The sequence below is a fragment of the Glycine max genome, chromosome 5 (genome assembly GCF_000004515.6).
Source record: "Glycine max cultivar Williams 82 chromosome 5, Glycine_max_v4.0, whole genome shotgun sequence".
Classification (NCBI taxonomy): domain Eukaryota; kingdom Viridiplantae; phylum Streptophyta; class Magnoliopsida; order Fabales; family Fabaceae; genus Glycine; species Glycine max.
The window spans coordinates 34,573,440-34,588,352 of NC_038241.2; the positions used below are offsets into that span (position 1 = coordinate 34,573,440).

The window sequence follows — 14,913 nt, forward strand, 5'->3', positions numbered from 1 at the left end:
CCATTTATTCATATATTATAATTAAAATGAGTAATATTTTTATTCATATTAAAATACAGCAATAGAATAAAGTATCAATTGATTTTTAAATTAGATTAGTTTTGGAAAATCAATTTAACTAAATGATATGAAATATGTTCTTACAAATATCAACTGATATGGACTTTTATCTTTTTAAAATAATAAATGAATCATATTTAAAAAAAAAATATTTCTATCACTAAATTTTCGAAATGTCATTTCTATGTTTTTTCTTTCATGTGTATTCATGGTTCTTTTAAAAGGAATAATTAAGCAGTAGGTAATATGAATTTTTTTATCTATAATAATATAATAACCATTCAGGCTCTGCCACGTATCATTATTTTGTGCAGCACAAGGCCCTTTATTTCTTTTTATTTATTCTACATTTACCTTTACTCTTTTACTCTCTTTTATCTCTCTAGTTGCATAGAGCACGAGCCCACTTCCCAGTTTACTGTATATGGACATCGTTATAATGTTGTGTCATTTGTAAGACATTTTAAAATATTAAATCTTCTTAATTATTTTAAACTTATATTTATATGAATAATATGATTTTTTATTTAATCTTTCTAGAAAAATCTTACCGTACCTACTCCCAACTTTTACATTTAAAAAACTCATTATATTCTTTTTCAATCTTCTCTCTCACAATCGTTCAACGCTTTCTTCGTAAAGCTCTCTTTTTCTCTCCCTCTTGAGTCTTCCCTTTGTGAGTCACAGGATTTTACTTGCAAAAATCTTGTTAGTTTTGTTTCAACAAATGTTTAGAGGATAAGTTAAATCTTAAAGGGCTTATGCACTACGTTGATAAGTCTCTAAAACAATATGATATCACTCACCTTAGACTATTTTATTTGTGACTAAGAGCACGTTTGATTTGTCATTTTTTCTTATAATACATATTTTAAGATATATCAAACGGTTCAACGGAGAAGTAATACTGTGATGCCTTGGCAAACCTATGTTTGAGGCTTTCTACCACATTTTCAAACATGCACTAATTGAGTTTGTGATTGCTTCAAGATTGATGATTTTGGCCTACTACAACAACAATTTTAAGAACTTAAGGTAGGATCCTAATTCCGACCACTTTAAGATCTATTGATTACTAATTAAAATTTTGCCCAATCTTAATTTTATTTGCTTAATGGTAATGAATATCAGACCCCAGTGACTATGGGATTGTTGTTGTTCCATTTTCAGCTTTTTCTTAAAAATGATTTTAGAGGTTTTGGACATGATTTTAGAGTTATGTCATTGTGTAGTGTAAAACTTTGTGGAAACTTCGTGTGATTAAATGTGTGTTAGGATGTGGAACATTGGGTGACTAAAATTTGGGTGTTTACAGGATTTGATAAAAAAAAAAAAAGAGACTTATTAAAATGCTTTGATCTGAGTAGAGCGAGAAAGACTATGACAATATGTTTGAGTTTTAAGTTTTTTTTTAAAAAAAACATTAACATATTTTTTCTTTGAAGTAATCAAGTTTTATAACCATTAAATCTAATTGGGAAAACCTAAAGATTCGATACTCTTTCAATACCTTGGCAATAAAATAAATACTTTAATATTTTTCTAGTCTAAAATATTAAAATATTCTTTTTTCCTAAGACATGTGATTATGGGGTGTAGAAGTAGTATTTTACTTATTAGTGCGATGGAGGTGTATTTGCATCCATTCTTTTCGGTGTATTCAAAAATGGACTTAGACGATAAAATAAATACTTGAATATTTTTCTAGTCTAATACACTAAAATATTATTTTTCCTATGGCAAATGTGATTATGGGATACAAGAGTAGTATTTTACTTATTAGTGTGATGAAGGTACTTTCTTGCATTTTTTATTTTTTATTTACTTAAAGTGTATTCAAAAATGGATTTGGACAATTCCTTTGACTAAACCTCTAGGAAAGAATTTAGTATATAAAATTTCAAAGAGAACGAGACTTTATTAAATCACTTGAAATTGAGAAATAATGAAAACACAATCTTTATGATTGAAAGTCTCTTGAAAATAATTTGTTAGTAAAAACATACCATTTGTTAGTTATACTAAAACTAAAACGTATTTTTTTCCTTTTTATGGTGTGAAAAAAATATTAAATACTATATTAATAATAATTTTTTAAGACTTATAAAACTTTAAATAATTATTATATCTTTTATGGGTAGTATATGATTTACAAATGGTGCATCCTAAGTTTCTAAAGTAAAATAATTAAATACTGGTGTTTTCAATATCTTAAGATATTAGTTCTTAACTTTTATATATGTCTAGGTTAAAAACTTAAAATCACGACTTGCAAATGATTGGCTCAACAAATATACTTATACATTCAAACATCCATTAACAGTTACTAGCAACTTATTCAATATAGTATATTATCTAAGGGTTACTAAATTAAACCTACTTCTAAAAAAATCTTAAAACATACATCCAAAACAATTGGTTAACTCTAAACATTTAAAGTCGTTATATATTACTAGCGAAAACATAAACGTTATTTTGTATGTGTATCTATATTTCTATTGTACCAAATTATTACATATCAAATCTTTGAATAAGTCTATTTGTATTGAATCATTCAATAAAAAAAAATGGATTTATCAGTTTGGAACACTCTATCTGATAGTAATACATGAGAAAAAAGAGAAAGAGAAGAAATTAAAAAGAAAAATAAAAATAGATTTTCCAATATTCCAAGGTGGGTAGCAATCCCCAACAACCTGCAGCAAGCTACGGTAGAGACGGCGTTGAAGTCAAACAAAACCGCTCTTTCTCGCTTTCTCTCTCTAAACTGCATAGCGTCAGCGTAGTTGCAAATTCCAGGTTTTCTTCCTTTAGCCTAGCTTTTACTCATTATCTCTCTTTCTCTCTCTCTCAGAGGTTCTAGAAAGATCCACTCCGAAATGGACGGTGCGCCACAATCCGCCGGTGCCGGAGGTCCGGCGCCGTTCCTTCTGAAGACCTACGACATGGTGGACGATGCCTCCACCAACGACATCGTTTCGTGGAGCTCTACCAACAACAGCTTCGTCGTGTGGAACCCTCCCGAGTTCGCTCGCCTCCTTCTCCCGACCTATTTCAAGCACAACAACTTCTCCAGCTTCATCCGTCAGCTCAATACCTACGTAAGTTTCTTCGATTCCTTTGTTTCGCTTCGGATTCATGCGCTTCCTTCGTTTTTATTCGATTCTAATTCGTTCTTCTGATTTCTGTCTTTCATTTAGTTGTTTGCATGTCTTGAAATGATCGCCGGATTTGACTAATTTTTTATAATTGTTGTTGTTGGATATTAGTACTGAGCTGAATTGAAATGTTTCATGTGTATGATGAATGATGATGATGTGAGATGGAGAGAATGTATAGTGAGATAGAGAGACCTTCAATGGATCTCATAGAGTCTATCTGAAGATATATGTTACTTACAGTTAAAGAGATTGACAAGGTTGAAAGATAGGTTTCTTTTTTTTTGGAGTGTGAATTGGGATATAGAACTCAGAAGTTATTGAGGAAGGCGATCAGAAAAATCTTATGCTGTGCCTTGGGGTATTCCTTGCTCAAGTAAAGTGCCAGAAAATTTAGGCACTCAGCAGAAGGTAATAAGAATCTGGTAGTATATAGGACTTAGCCTGCATCAAAGAAGGCTTATCGATCTTCTGCAACTCCCTGATATATATCACGAACTTATGAATTACCAAATCACCAAATGTGTTCAAAAGTTCTTAATCCTGGTTTCTGCTATTCTATTATTGACAAGGGATGCATGTTGAATAATTATCAGAATTAGAATATTAAGATTCTTAGTGTATTATGAGTCTTACAATGTTAGCAATCTTAGTAGGCTGCTAGCGAGGGTTGTTGTACATTAATACTTGACCTATCTTATAAATAGTGATTGGTATCTATAACAAACGTCAATATAGATCATTAGATCTCAATAATTTCTCTTTCTGTCTTTTTTGGATTCTTCTTGTAAGTTTAATACCAGTCAACGTCTAATAGTAAAAAGTATAAAGCGGTTTCTAAAAACATATATATGCTTTTACCTTGGTTCTCCAAAGTGAATTTAATACCACCTAAGTTTCAGGTGTCATTAGCATGACAATTTGGCAGTTTTCTTATATTGTCATTTCGCAGAGTGTTACCTTTTAATGTTGTGTTTTGGAAACCATTGGGAATTATAGGAGCACTGGAGAATATTGTATGATAAAATTACCAAACTTGATGAAAATTTCATGCTTGAGCATTTTCGGTTGTTTTCATGAATAGGATTTCTTACTTTACCTTTAAACTTTCTTCCTCCACCATAAATGTTTTTCTTTATCCAGAAAAAAGATGGCTGATGGAGGTGCATATTAGTTCATGTATGTCTATTAGTAGGTCTAAACAAAAAAATAGATGCCTAATAATACTTAATACTCTTCTTGGGCTGTGCTATTGAACTGTTGAGTGTTTATGCACTTGATATTTTGCACTAACAGTTCTTAATTTTCAGTCCAAAGCACATATTCCCTGGCTCTTTATTTGATCAATTGATAAAAATGCTCGATTTTATAATACATTTTCCTTAAGTTCTTGGCTGAAATAAGTGTTATAATGTTCTTTTTGTGCTGATCTGATATTAAAATGAACTGAATTTGAAAGTAAAGACATAATTACTAGCAAAGGAAAGGAAACGAGCTCCAGTAGACATGGTTACTGTGTAACCGTTGTATTTTTGTATTCTCATAACCAGTTTGTATCTCATCTCAAACTGGTACCTTAACATTTTGACCAACCAACAACGCTGCTGATCTGGGGTTGTTACTCACTACTGTAACAATTCTTTTAGACTTCTTTGGTTTTAATAGACCAAAAAATGACTCCCCAAAAGGCTGCCAATGTTAGATAACTAAAGCCATACCTATTTCCTTCACTCAATCACAAATTCCTTTGAAAAATCCTGTCACCTTAATACTGGGGCTATTATTATCACATCTTTCAACTTCATGAAAACCGTATTTCTTGGTCAAATCAGTTAAAGGTTTGGCCATCTTGCCATTATCCTTAAATGAAATTTGGTAATTTATTGTGAAACCCAAGAGCCCTTGAACCCCCTTTAGAATTCTTGATATAGGCCATTCTAACACTCTTGATCATTTTTGTTTGTAGCCAACTAGGAACCCTTTTCCTTGAGATAATATGCCCAAGATACTTAACAAATTTTCTCCCAAATTGACATTTATTTTTATTTGTAACTAATTCATTTTCTTTTAAATCACCCAATACTTACCTCATGTACCTTATTTGAGCTCCCCAATCCTTGCTATAAACCAAGATCGTCATCAAAGCTCATGCCACCAGAGAGGTACTGATTACTTGTTTCTTGATAGGTGCTATTTTTGTGCTTGCAGTTGAATGCTAATGCCTTAGTTTCTTTTGTGGATATTGAGTCACAAAAGGATATTTGGGCTTTAATTTTCTGTCTTTGGGAGTGTTGTTGGCTTTGATTACCATGTAGGCCCATTCAGGTTGCATTTTAAGAGACCCATGCATATTCTATAGCTCTGTACTATTTTAGACAGTAATGAATTTCAACTTTGAGTGCAATCAAACTCTAGAAAGTTTGATGCTTTCTCTTGCTAGAATTGCTTCTTATTTCCTAGATCCCTATATGTGTGAGGCTAATAGTACTTTTGTGTTACTGGGTTTTTTTTAATCCATGGGTTGCCTTGGAACTTTAGTCCTCAAAATTTTTCCATTTACTATAAACCCTGATCATAATTTCAGTTCTTTAATATTACTTTCCCACAACTCAAACACTGCCTACTTTTGCTTTCCAGAGGGTTTCTTTCTTGTAAAGAGTATATACCTGTAAGGATTTAATGGTAAATTATTCAAAGAAAATTCTAGATCTTGTTGCTTGAAAAATAAATTATTATTTGTGAGCATTTTTTTTCTTTTTCTTAATACATATTTTTGAGCATTTAATAAAACCAAATATTGGTTTTATTTGTTTTGGTCTATTGATATTGCTCTATTATCAGGGATTTCGAAAAATACATCCAGAGCGATGGGAATTTGCTAATGATGAGTTTCTGAAAGATCAGAAGCATCTTCTTAAGAATATATATCGCAGGAAACCTATCCACAGTCATAGTCATCCTCCAGGTTCACTTGTAGATCCAGAAAGGGCAGCATTTGAGGAAGAAATAGACAAACTTTCCCGTGAGAAAACTTCTCTTGAATCCAATATTTATAACTTCAAACAACATCAGTCAACAGCAAAGCCTAAGCTAGAAGATTTTCTGCAGCGATTAGATGGTATTGAGCAGAGGCAGAAACAATTGCTGAACTTCTTTGAGAAGGCTCTTCAGAATCCTACTTTTGTTGAACATCTTTCACGCAAAATCGAGTCCATGGATTTATCTGCATATAAGAAAAGGCGATTGCCTCAGGTTGATCATGTGCAACCAGTTGCCGAAAGTAGCTTGGTGGACAGTCATAGCAATTTTAGAATGGAATTTGGAAATGTTTTCCATCAAGATTTCTCGAATAAACTTAGACTGGAGTTGTCACCAGCTGTTTCTGATATGAACTTGGTATCACGTAGCACACAGAGTTCAAATGAAGATGGGGAAAGCCCACAGAAAAAGCTGTCTGAAGTAGAACCAAAAGGAGTGCAGACAAGAACAGCTCTTACATTTGCACCTGAAACATTAGAGCTTGCAGATACTGGGGCTTCTTTTACTTTTAAGATGGATTCATGTTTATCGCGAAAAACAACAACTGCTGAGAGCTCAAAACTGATCTCTTTGGAGCCAAGTAGTGAAGAAGGTGATAGTTTATCCTGCCAACTAAACTTAACTCTGGCATCTTGCCCATTGCAAGTCAACAGAAATTCATACTCAGCCAGATCACCCCAAATTGACTGTCAAGAAATTGGAAAATTGGCGGAATCAAGATTTTTTGCCAATGGTAAAGAATCTGATAGTGGTGTTTCCTCAAACCTAAATGTAGCTGCTGAGGCTACCAATTTAGCTTTGTCACAGGAGGATCCAAGTAACAACCAAGTTAACCCAGCTCCTCCAGACAGGGTGAATGATGTTTTCTGGGAACAGTTTCTTACCGAAAGGCCAGGCTGTTCTGACAATGAAGAGGCAATGTCCAACTACCGAGCAAACCCGCATGATGAACAAGACGAAGGGCGGTCAGCTCATGGAATCTCTAGAAACATTAAGAACATGGATCAACTCACACTTTGAGTTGGGCATGCTGTCTTAGAGAACAGTTAAACTATTTTTATATGAATTTTTCATGACTAATATACAATATGATCTGAAACTTCACAGTTGACAGTTGGCACCAAATTGTGTCGCAAGGGCCTGAAACTATTCTGGCTTACTACCTAATTTATCTTGGGAAAAATCCGAAATCCTTACCAGCTTTGGGGGACTGATGGATACAATGTTAATTAACTGGTTGACAGTGTTGTAAATATTCAAGTTCTGTTTGGCTTTCAAACGTATTACTATAAACTTAAAAAGTCTTGATTATGGAGTTTTTCTTCATGTTTGCGTAGAGAGCTGTGCAGTAAGTATTTGCTGAATAGATCAGCTTTACTTTCTGGAATTCCATCTAACACATCATGAAAACATTTGTTCAGAACGCACATTGACAACGATATTTTCTCTCGCTACATACACCGCACGAATTACAACGGTTTATCTTCGCTTGCAGGAATCATATGTTGTCTTCAAATCATATTAGTTTCATAACTTTTGCTGGTTGAATATTTTAAGAAGCCAATTCTCCCCTAGCTAAAATTTCACCGTGGGTCACATGATTCACTCGTGATTTTAAAACTTATTCCATTTTACCTACTTATTTGAATTTTAGAAATTACCAAATGCACTCGAAACTAGAAATGTGCCTATTTCTGAGTAACCCTACTTTTAGTTTTTGAAATTGTAAGTGTCAGTCAGTTTAGTCTCTAATTTTACAAAATTTTCATTTTTAGTTATAGATTTTATAAAATGATATTCACTTTAATCTTGTTCTGTATAAAATGGTAGTGGAACATATCAGAAATGAATGATTTTCACAAAATTGGAGACTAAAGTGAAGAATGTGTAAGATCAAAGACTAACGTGATTAATACAATATAATACATGAATGATTGATAATTTCATGTTTGTCAAATTAATATGTACGACGAGATTAGTAGCCTTATCTTTAGCAGAAAAATAAAAAATAATGGCAAAATTAGCAGTGGCATTACTTTTCATCATTACTTTCATTACTTTAAGCATATGTATCATCATATTTAACAATGCATTCAATCATCATCAAACTCGTTTTAATGATCAGATTCATTTTTATTTTTCTATCGATGCAAGAATCTTTCAGTGAATTTGTATTTGAAGATTTTTTTTTCTATCAATGTTAATTGTTAATTTTTTATTAAAAAGAAAATTAAACCAACCTTCTTTCTCTTTTTTTTTCATCAAATCAATCTTATAACTTAGTGATTAGTGATTTATATTAGAATTTTTTATGTTGAAAACACATGTTGTTTTAAATTAAATCAAAAGTGAGCACATTATTATTTGTCTACTTTAGAAACAAATTCAATGTACACGCTTTATACATATATACTTGAGGAAAAATTAATATTTACGCTTCATATATACATTATTATTGGTTTTGATTTCATCCTGTAATTTTTTTTTTTGTTTCAATTTAGTTTTTAACTTCTCATTTCCTATCACGTTTGTCTTTTCATGGTAATTTTACTAAATAACATATAAACTCAAGTCATCTAACGAAACTTGCATAAAAATTTCTTAATAATAATAAATGTATTAAAGCATGTGTCAAAAAGAATATAAATCCACCCTACTTGTCCACTTGTATATTTATTTCATCGCATGATACCTTTAACATAATTAACTGGTTGTCTAGTTGTAAACTTTGTGCAATAGAAACTTTTAAAAGGGGATTGAGAAATAAATTCCTTGTTATTTATTTAATTTGAAATACTCCTATATATAGTAGTCTTAACATATTTAAATTTAAAGATAAATATTGTTTTATTTATTCACTTTTAAAAACATTTTTCATTTTTTTTATTCTACCTTTTGCACGAACACTGGAGAGATAGTTGTACACAGTGTCCAATTTATGACTATCCACCCACTAAGCCTCTCCCAGTCTCACATTCACTTTCACAACCTTAACAACAAACTGAAAACAACACAGAACAATGTCCCAACCCAGATTCATTGTCATGGCTTTCCCACGTTTGGCACTTGTTCTTCTGCTTCACACCCTTCTCCCAATCTGCAATGGCCTATTAGTTGTGGACCTCAATTTGAGTGAAACTGCTGTGATGACCAAAAGGGTTTGCACCAAAAGCATTGGAGAGTGTTTGGCAGAGCCAGAAATGGACTCAGAGAGCAATAGGAGAGTTCTGGAAGGTGTGCAGCACATAAAGTACATTAGCTATGAGACACTCAAGAGGGACATGGTTCCATGTGATAGAGCAGGAGCTTCTTACTACAATTGTCATGCAAGACCAGCAAATCCTTATAATAGGGGCTGTGAGGTCATTACTGGATGTGCAAGAGGTGTTCAAGGCATCAAAACTTGATACAGTTATGGTCAATTGAATGGATGAAGGAAGCTAGGAAAGTGTCCCAAGTGGCTGTATCATGTATGTTATTATTCTTAATTTCCTTTTCCATCTAATCCTGTTTGTTTCATTTATGAGCTTTCCTGTGTAGTTATTATGGTCATTGTTTTTATACTTTTCAAATGCTTTTTATTTAGTACTTTCCTTGTAACATATGGTATGACTAGCTTGATAATGAAAATATCTAGCTTTTGTTCTTGAGAACATACCACTGCAACTTGACTTATTCTTTGCGATGTTGAGGCTTGTCTGTTACAAAATCTATTTATTGTAGAGTTTAGTTATCAATTGCAAGGTGTGGGACTTCAGTCCCACATTGGAAAGATGGAATCTATTGTGGGGTTTATAAAGTCTTGACTCTCCCCATAGTGGTTAGTTTTTATGGTGTGGTTCTCCCAAGCTTCTTTTCAAGTTGCAAAATTTAACTATGAAAAAATCTTTAATTTTCTGAGGTATATTTTCCCAAAAGCTATGTTTATTTTCTGATTCTTATATTTTCTGCAAGAATTTTGTCCTACTGCTATATTCTATATGTTAAGGTAAATATGTGGCCATAAAGGATAAGATATAAAATAATTGCATAAGATTGGTGTAGCATTGATTGAGGGGAAAAATTACGCAAAATGGACTAAGGTGGTTTGTATATGTACTAAAGAAGGCTCCAAGAAGTTGGAGGAAGTGGATTTCATAGCAAATAATATTACTGAAACTTTAGTCTTTAACTAAGTCAGTTAACATTGTGTGATCTATCTTGCCAATCTCACCTAATAGGATAAGGTTTTGTTGTTGTATTCAACTACTTGAGGCATTGGAACAAAATTGATTATATTTTGTTGGCTTTCGCTTTTGGTTTCAGTCTGGTTCCACAGGAAATTATTCATACTGAGCAATCAACCTGAGCATTCGTATCTTTTTAATATGTAATGGGTCAAAATTTTATTTAAAACGAGGCTCCTCACATCAAGTCCAATCCCCTTCTGCACCTTCGTGGCTATATCGAGATTTCAGGGAAAAGAAGCCGATTTCTTCACATCTGGTATGGAGAAAATAGGAAATAAAAAGAAGAAAAATACAAAATGCAAACTGAGTTTAAAAGAAATCTCATCTTAGTTTTTAAACACATGGTTTCCATAGAAAAAAAAATGCTAGTAACACATTCTCCAATGATCTTATGAAAAGAGGAACGTAGTTTCCATTTTATGTCAGTAAAAGTCTGTCAGAAATAATAGTTTCTCGTGTCAAAGTTCAAAAGTGGGAGCCATTTTCAGCAAGTTCTAGGAATTATTCACTTTTTATGAATTCTCTCTTCCTTATGTTTGGTTATTCTCTTAATAAGATTATGGGATCTCGTCAAATTCACTAGGATCGGCTTAGTGTGGGGGATTTGGGTAGTTTGCATAAGATCTAAGTCTTTTTCTTTTTTTTGCCAAAAGCAAAGTATTCTCATAGCTGAAAGCTATGGTAAAATACTAGTTAAGGAGCAACTTCTCTTCCTCTATTCACAAAAAAAATTATGAAATCTTCATGGTCATGGGACTAACGTATAGCATATAATGTGTTCTTATCCTCCATAGCAATCAAAAGATAGAGTTGTATTTGCATGAAGATATTTCCTGTGGTACTATGGTATTATAGTAATAATGTGCGTGGAGAGGGGGAATTTGATTAGGAATAATATCATAAAATGATAGTGAAATGTGCTGAACAAATGAACAATGAAGCACGTGCGACAACAACCCAGGTTGGCATATGCTAAAATGTTTCGTTGTGTGCTGCATTGCACTAATGGAAGATAAGCACGGGAAAAATAATTAAATTAGCAACAGATCAGATATAATAATTAACAAGAGATGACTAGCACTACTTAAACCACATGGTTTCAGTTATGTTTCTCTTGGCAAAGCCTTCACATTACAAAGTTAGTCAATAGCCGCTAGCCATGTGCCAAATGCCAATGTCAAACTCAAAAAACTGAGCTATGCTTGGCTGGAGATTTGTGAAGCTTGACAAAATGGCCTGTGATAGCAATGTTGATGTTTAATGAACACTGGATATATCCAAGCATGCTATGCTATAGCCTATAGGTAATGGTAGGCCACTTTCAACAACAACAACTATCCAAGTGAGCATTTATGCATTGGTGCCCCTAGGGGATCCACACTCCATACTCAAGAGCACTTGTGGCCCTCATCTTTTATAGTGTTAGTTGGAAAGAGGACCCAATTTACCTACCCACCCCACCTCATTCTTTTTCAACAACCACCAAAAAGAAGATAAATCATAGTTGTTAAAATATAATCCCCTGCAAAGAAACAATCAAATAAAGAGAGGGGAAATAAGTTATTTTCATCTCTTTACTCATTTTTTTGTCATTTTTATTTAATTAAATGAAGATTTTTATTCTATCATTTATATTGGAAAATGTGATCACATCTGCATTAACTAATTCACTTTTCCCATCTGAATTTAGATTTTTAATATATATATATATAAATCAGCACTCTTTTCTATTATAAGAGTTACCTTTGGTACATTCCCTACAAGAAACATATATTCCCCTTTCTGTGACACAGCATTTTAAGTAGTTGAATGACAGGCATATAATCTTTTTTGTTCATATTATATAAACCCTTAAGTAAAATTTGTGATATTTCAAAACTTATATTAATTGATACAAATCTATTGCTACTATCTATAAGCCAGTGCTCCTCTGACAGATAATGAGGTGATAAACTATTTTCTACACTGTGGCTACTATCTATCAAATGTTTCACTGCTTCGGCAGGCAAAGCAAAGGGGTCTATGTGAGGCTTTTGGAATGAAAGCTTTTGGGCCTAAGATGACAGATAAAACATGATGATATTTAAGTAGGGACGGTAAAAAGGCGGTTTAGGGATTAGTTTGGAGTCAGGTTTAAATGTTTAATAGAGGAAATGATAATAAAAAAAAATCCAATTCCATCTCCGTCAAGATCTGAAAATCCCATCACACTTTTTTTTAAAATTAATTTACTTATACATATTTTTAAATAAATACTATATTACTATATATTTTAATTCAAATAATGCGTAAAATTCAATTGACAAATCTTAAAACTAAGAGACTTAGGAACTAACTTGTATTTTTTAGTACAATATGTAATTTTAATATTTTTTTTACACCCTCTATCCTGAAATACATATTTATATAATAAAATATATGAAAATGCAAAATTACATAAAAGAGATTTTATTTAATAAACATAAAGGAGTTTATATGGGTAAAAAGTTCACATTCGTATTAATCACCTAATTAAAAACTTATTAATTAAGGGTATGAAAATATTTTTTGCTATAAACAATGACGTCCAAAACTCTCGAAAATAAACTAAAGACTTAGTATGTGAAACAAAAGTGATAAAAACTGAACTTCATGCAATTGATACAGAAATCTATGTCCCAATGTCACATCCTATTAGAGCATTGTGTCTCAATGTTCTCTAGCATGAGATTCTTTAAAGTCATTCACCTAATCATCTACTCTCATGAACACAAGGTTTGATATCATTATAGGATTCAAACACAAACAACACATAGAGAGTGAGTTATCACATTCCTAAATAGGTAGAGATAAACGAAAACACACACACATATAATATAATATGAGTATAACAAATTCAACTTAACACAATTCGCATCATTTTACCACTCATTGTGTAACATCACTTGTCCTTAGGATTTAGTCACAAAATCACATTATATACCTTCACATTAATCACGTGTTCAAAATAATACATCTCAAGTACAACACAATATCTCACACACACAATTCATTATTCATCATCACGTAACAAGTCACAATGGTCATTACATAGGCGTTATGCAACAGATACACTAAGACTCAATCATATATGCAATGTGACACTATGTCAATGAAAAACCTCGTCGAGCGCCTAAGAGTACATGACAAGACAAACTACACACTAGTAAGTAGGTTGTTTTACAAGAATACTCCAACCATGTGAGATCGACATAGACTTAAAGGAGCATTCAAATCAGGTATATTTACCCCAAGGCCTAGACTTTGAAGAGTCTGTCAAAGCCTCTCCCTCCTGATTCAGGTTTAACCCAAAAAATATTTTAACACACAGACTTTATCTATGAATTATACAAAACACACGACTCCTCAATTGTTCTTAAAATAATTTTAACTCGTCAGGTCTCAAAGTGATTAAACTCGTCAGGTTCCCACAGTAGATCTCATCACAATACTCGTCGCATATTTTCAAGCACTATAGAGAAGGAGAAGGGATTTGAGCTTTAATTTCATTGTCTCCGTGTGAGAGAATTTCTCTTTCTACATACATTATTTTGCAAAACCCAACGATAAGAATGTGTGAAAATAAGTTTTGAAGGTGGTGTCCAAATTTGAGGATGATCCAACGGTTAACGAATCTGGGATTATAATTTTATTGGGGTTTGGATGTATACAAAAAAAGAGAATGTTTTGAAAGAAGAAGAAAGGAGAATTTGGGAGGAAAGAAGAGCATAGAGACGTATGTATCGTAACCGTAAAAACATGATCTAATATGTCTCTATTTATAGTTAATTAGGGTACTCTAAACCTATTATTTATTCTATTTTTTTATTTATTTTATTATTTTATAAAAAAGAACTATATTTAACTCCTTTTAAATAAAAATAAATTAATAACCCATTAAAACATCTCTTTATTTTCTAAAACATATATTTATTGTATTTATTTTAAAATTTATTATTTTAATTAATAAAACTATTTTATCGTTATTTATTTAATTGCAAAAACATCATTATTTTTTTCCTAAAACTCTATTTTTTTAAATAAATTTTTTTATTTATTTTACCAAAAATGGGGTATTACATTTTTAGTGTGAACTTTAATATTATTATTAATTATTTTTATAGTTTAATTTTGAAAATATTATTTTTGTTAAAAAATAGTCACTAACTTACTATGAAATTTTTAATGTTATTCTATAAGCAATTTATTTATAAAATAATCGAGTATTTGTATTTAATTGTATACTTACATTACTTTTGTAAAACTTGATTCTGAAAATAATACTAAGTCTTCTATTATTGAGAAGCCCAATTTGAAAGCATTCACCTTTATGGGCCGCAAACCTCTAAAAAGCCCAGAGTCTAAACCTTTGTGACTTTTCAGCATCCTGAAACAATTTGTATTTTCAA

The 14,913-nt window shown here is 32.0% G+C and overlaps 2 protein-coding genes across 3 annotated transcripts; both read left to right on the forward strand.

Annotated features, from left to right (window-relative positions):
- Positions 1-2,630: 2,630 nt before the first annotated feature.
- Positions 2,631-7,593, forward strand: HSF-09 (heat stress transcription factor 9). Of its 2 annotated transcripts, XM_041015240.1 has the most exons (3): positions 2,631-2,771; positions 2,915-3,161; positions 6,060-7,536. In XM_041015240.1, exons 2-3 carry the CDS (start codon positions 2,940-2,942, stop codon positions 7,275-7,277), a joined length of 1,440 nt encoding a protein of 479 aa, XP_040871174.1. In that variant the 5' UTR covers positions 2,631-2,771; positions 2,915-2,939; the 3' UTR covers positions 7,278-7,536. The 2 variants fall into 2 exon arrangements, with proteins under 2 accessions (XP_040871174.1, NP_001340355.1); NM_001353426.1 differs by having other exon boundaries at positions 2,671-3,161; positions 6,060-7,593.
- Positions 7,594-9,175: 1,582 nt separating this feature from the next.
- LOC100817014 (protein RALF-like 24) lies at positions 9,176-9,910 on the forward strand. The gene has a single exon (XM_003524880.5). The coding sequence runs from the start codon at positions 9,278-9,280 to the stop codon at positions 9,662-9,664; it is 387 nt and encodes a 128-aa protein (XP_003524928.1). The 5' UTR covers positions 9,176-9,277; the 3' UTR covers positions 9,665-9,910.
- Positions 9,911-14,913: the final 5,003 nt, after the last annotated feature.

What these genes read in the sequence shown, in the direction of transcription:
- HSF-09 (XM_041015240.1), top strand. Translation starts at nt 2,940, where the DNA reads ATGGACGGTGCGCCACAATCCGCCGGTGCCGGAGGTCCGGCGCCGTTC. An exon ending in TCCGTCAGCTCAATACCTAC is followed by an intron (nt 3,162 to 6,059) that starts GTAAGTTTCTTC and finishes CTCTATTATCAG; the next exon opens with GGATTTCGAAAAATACATCC.
- LOC100817014 (XM_003524880.5), top strand. Translation starts at nt 9,278, where the DNA reads ATGTCCCAACCCAGATTCATTGTCATGGCTTTCCCACGTTTGGCACTT.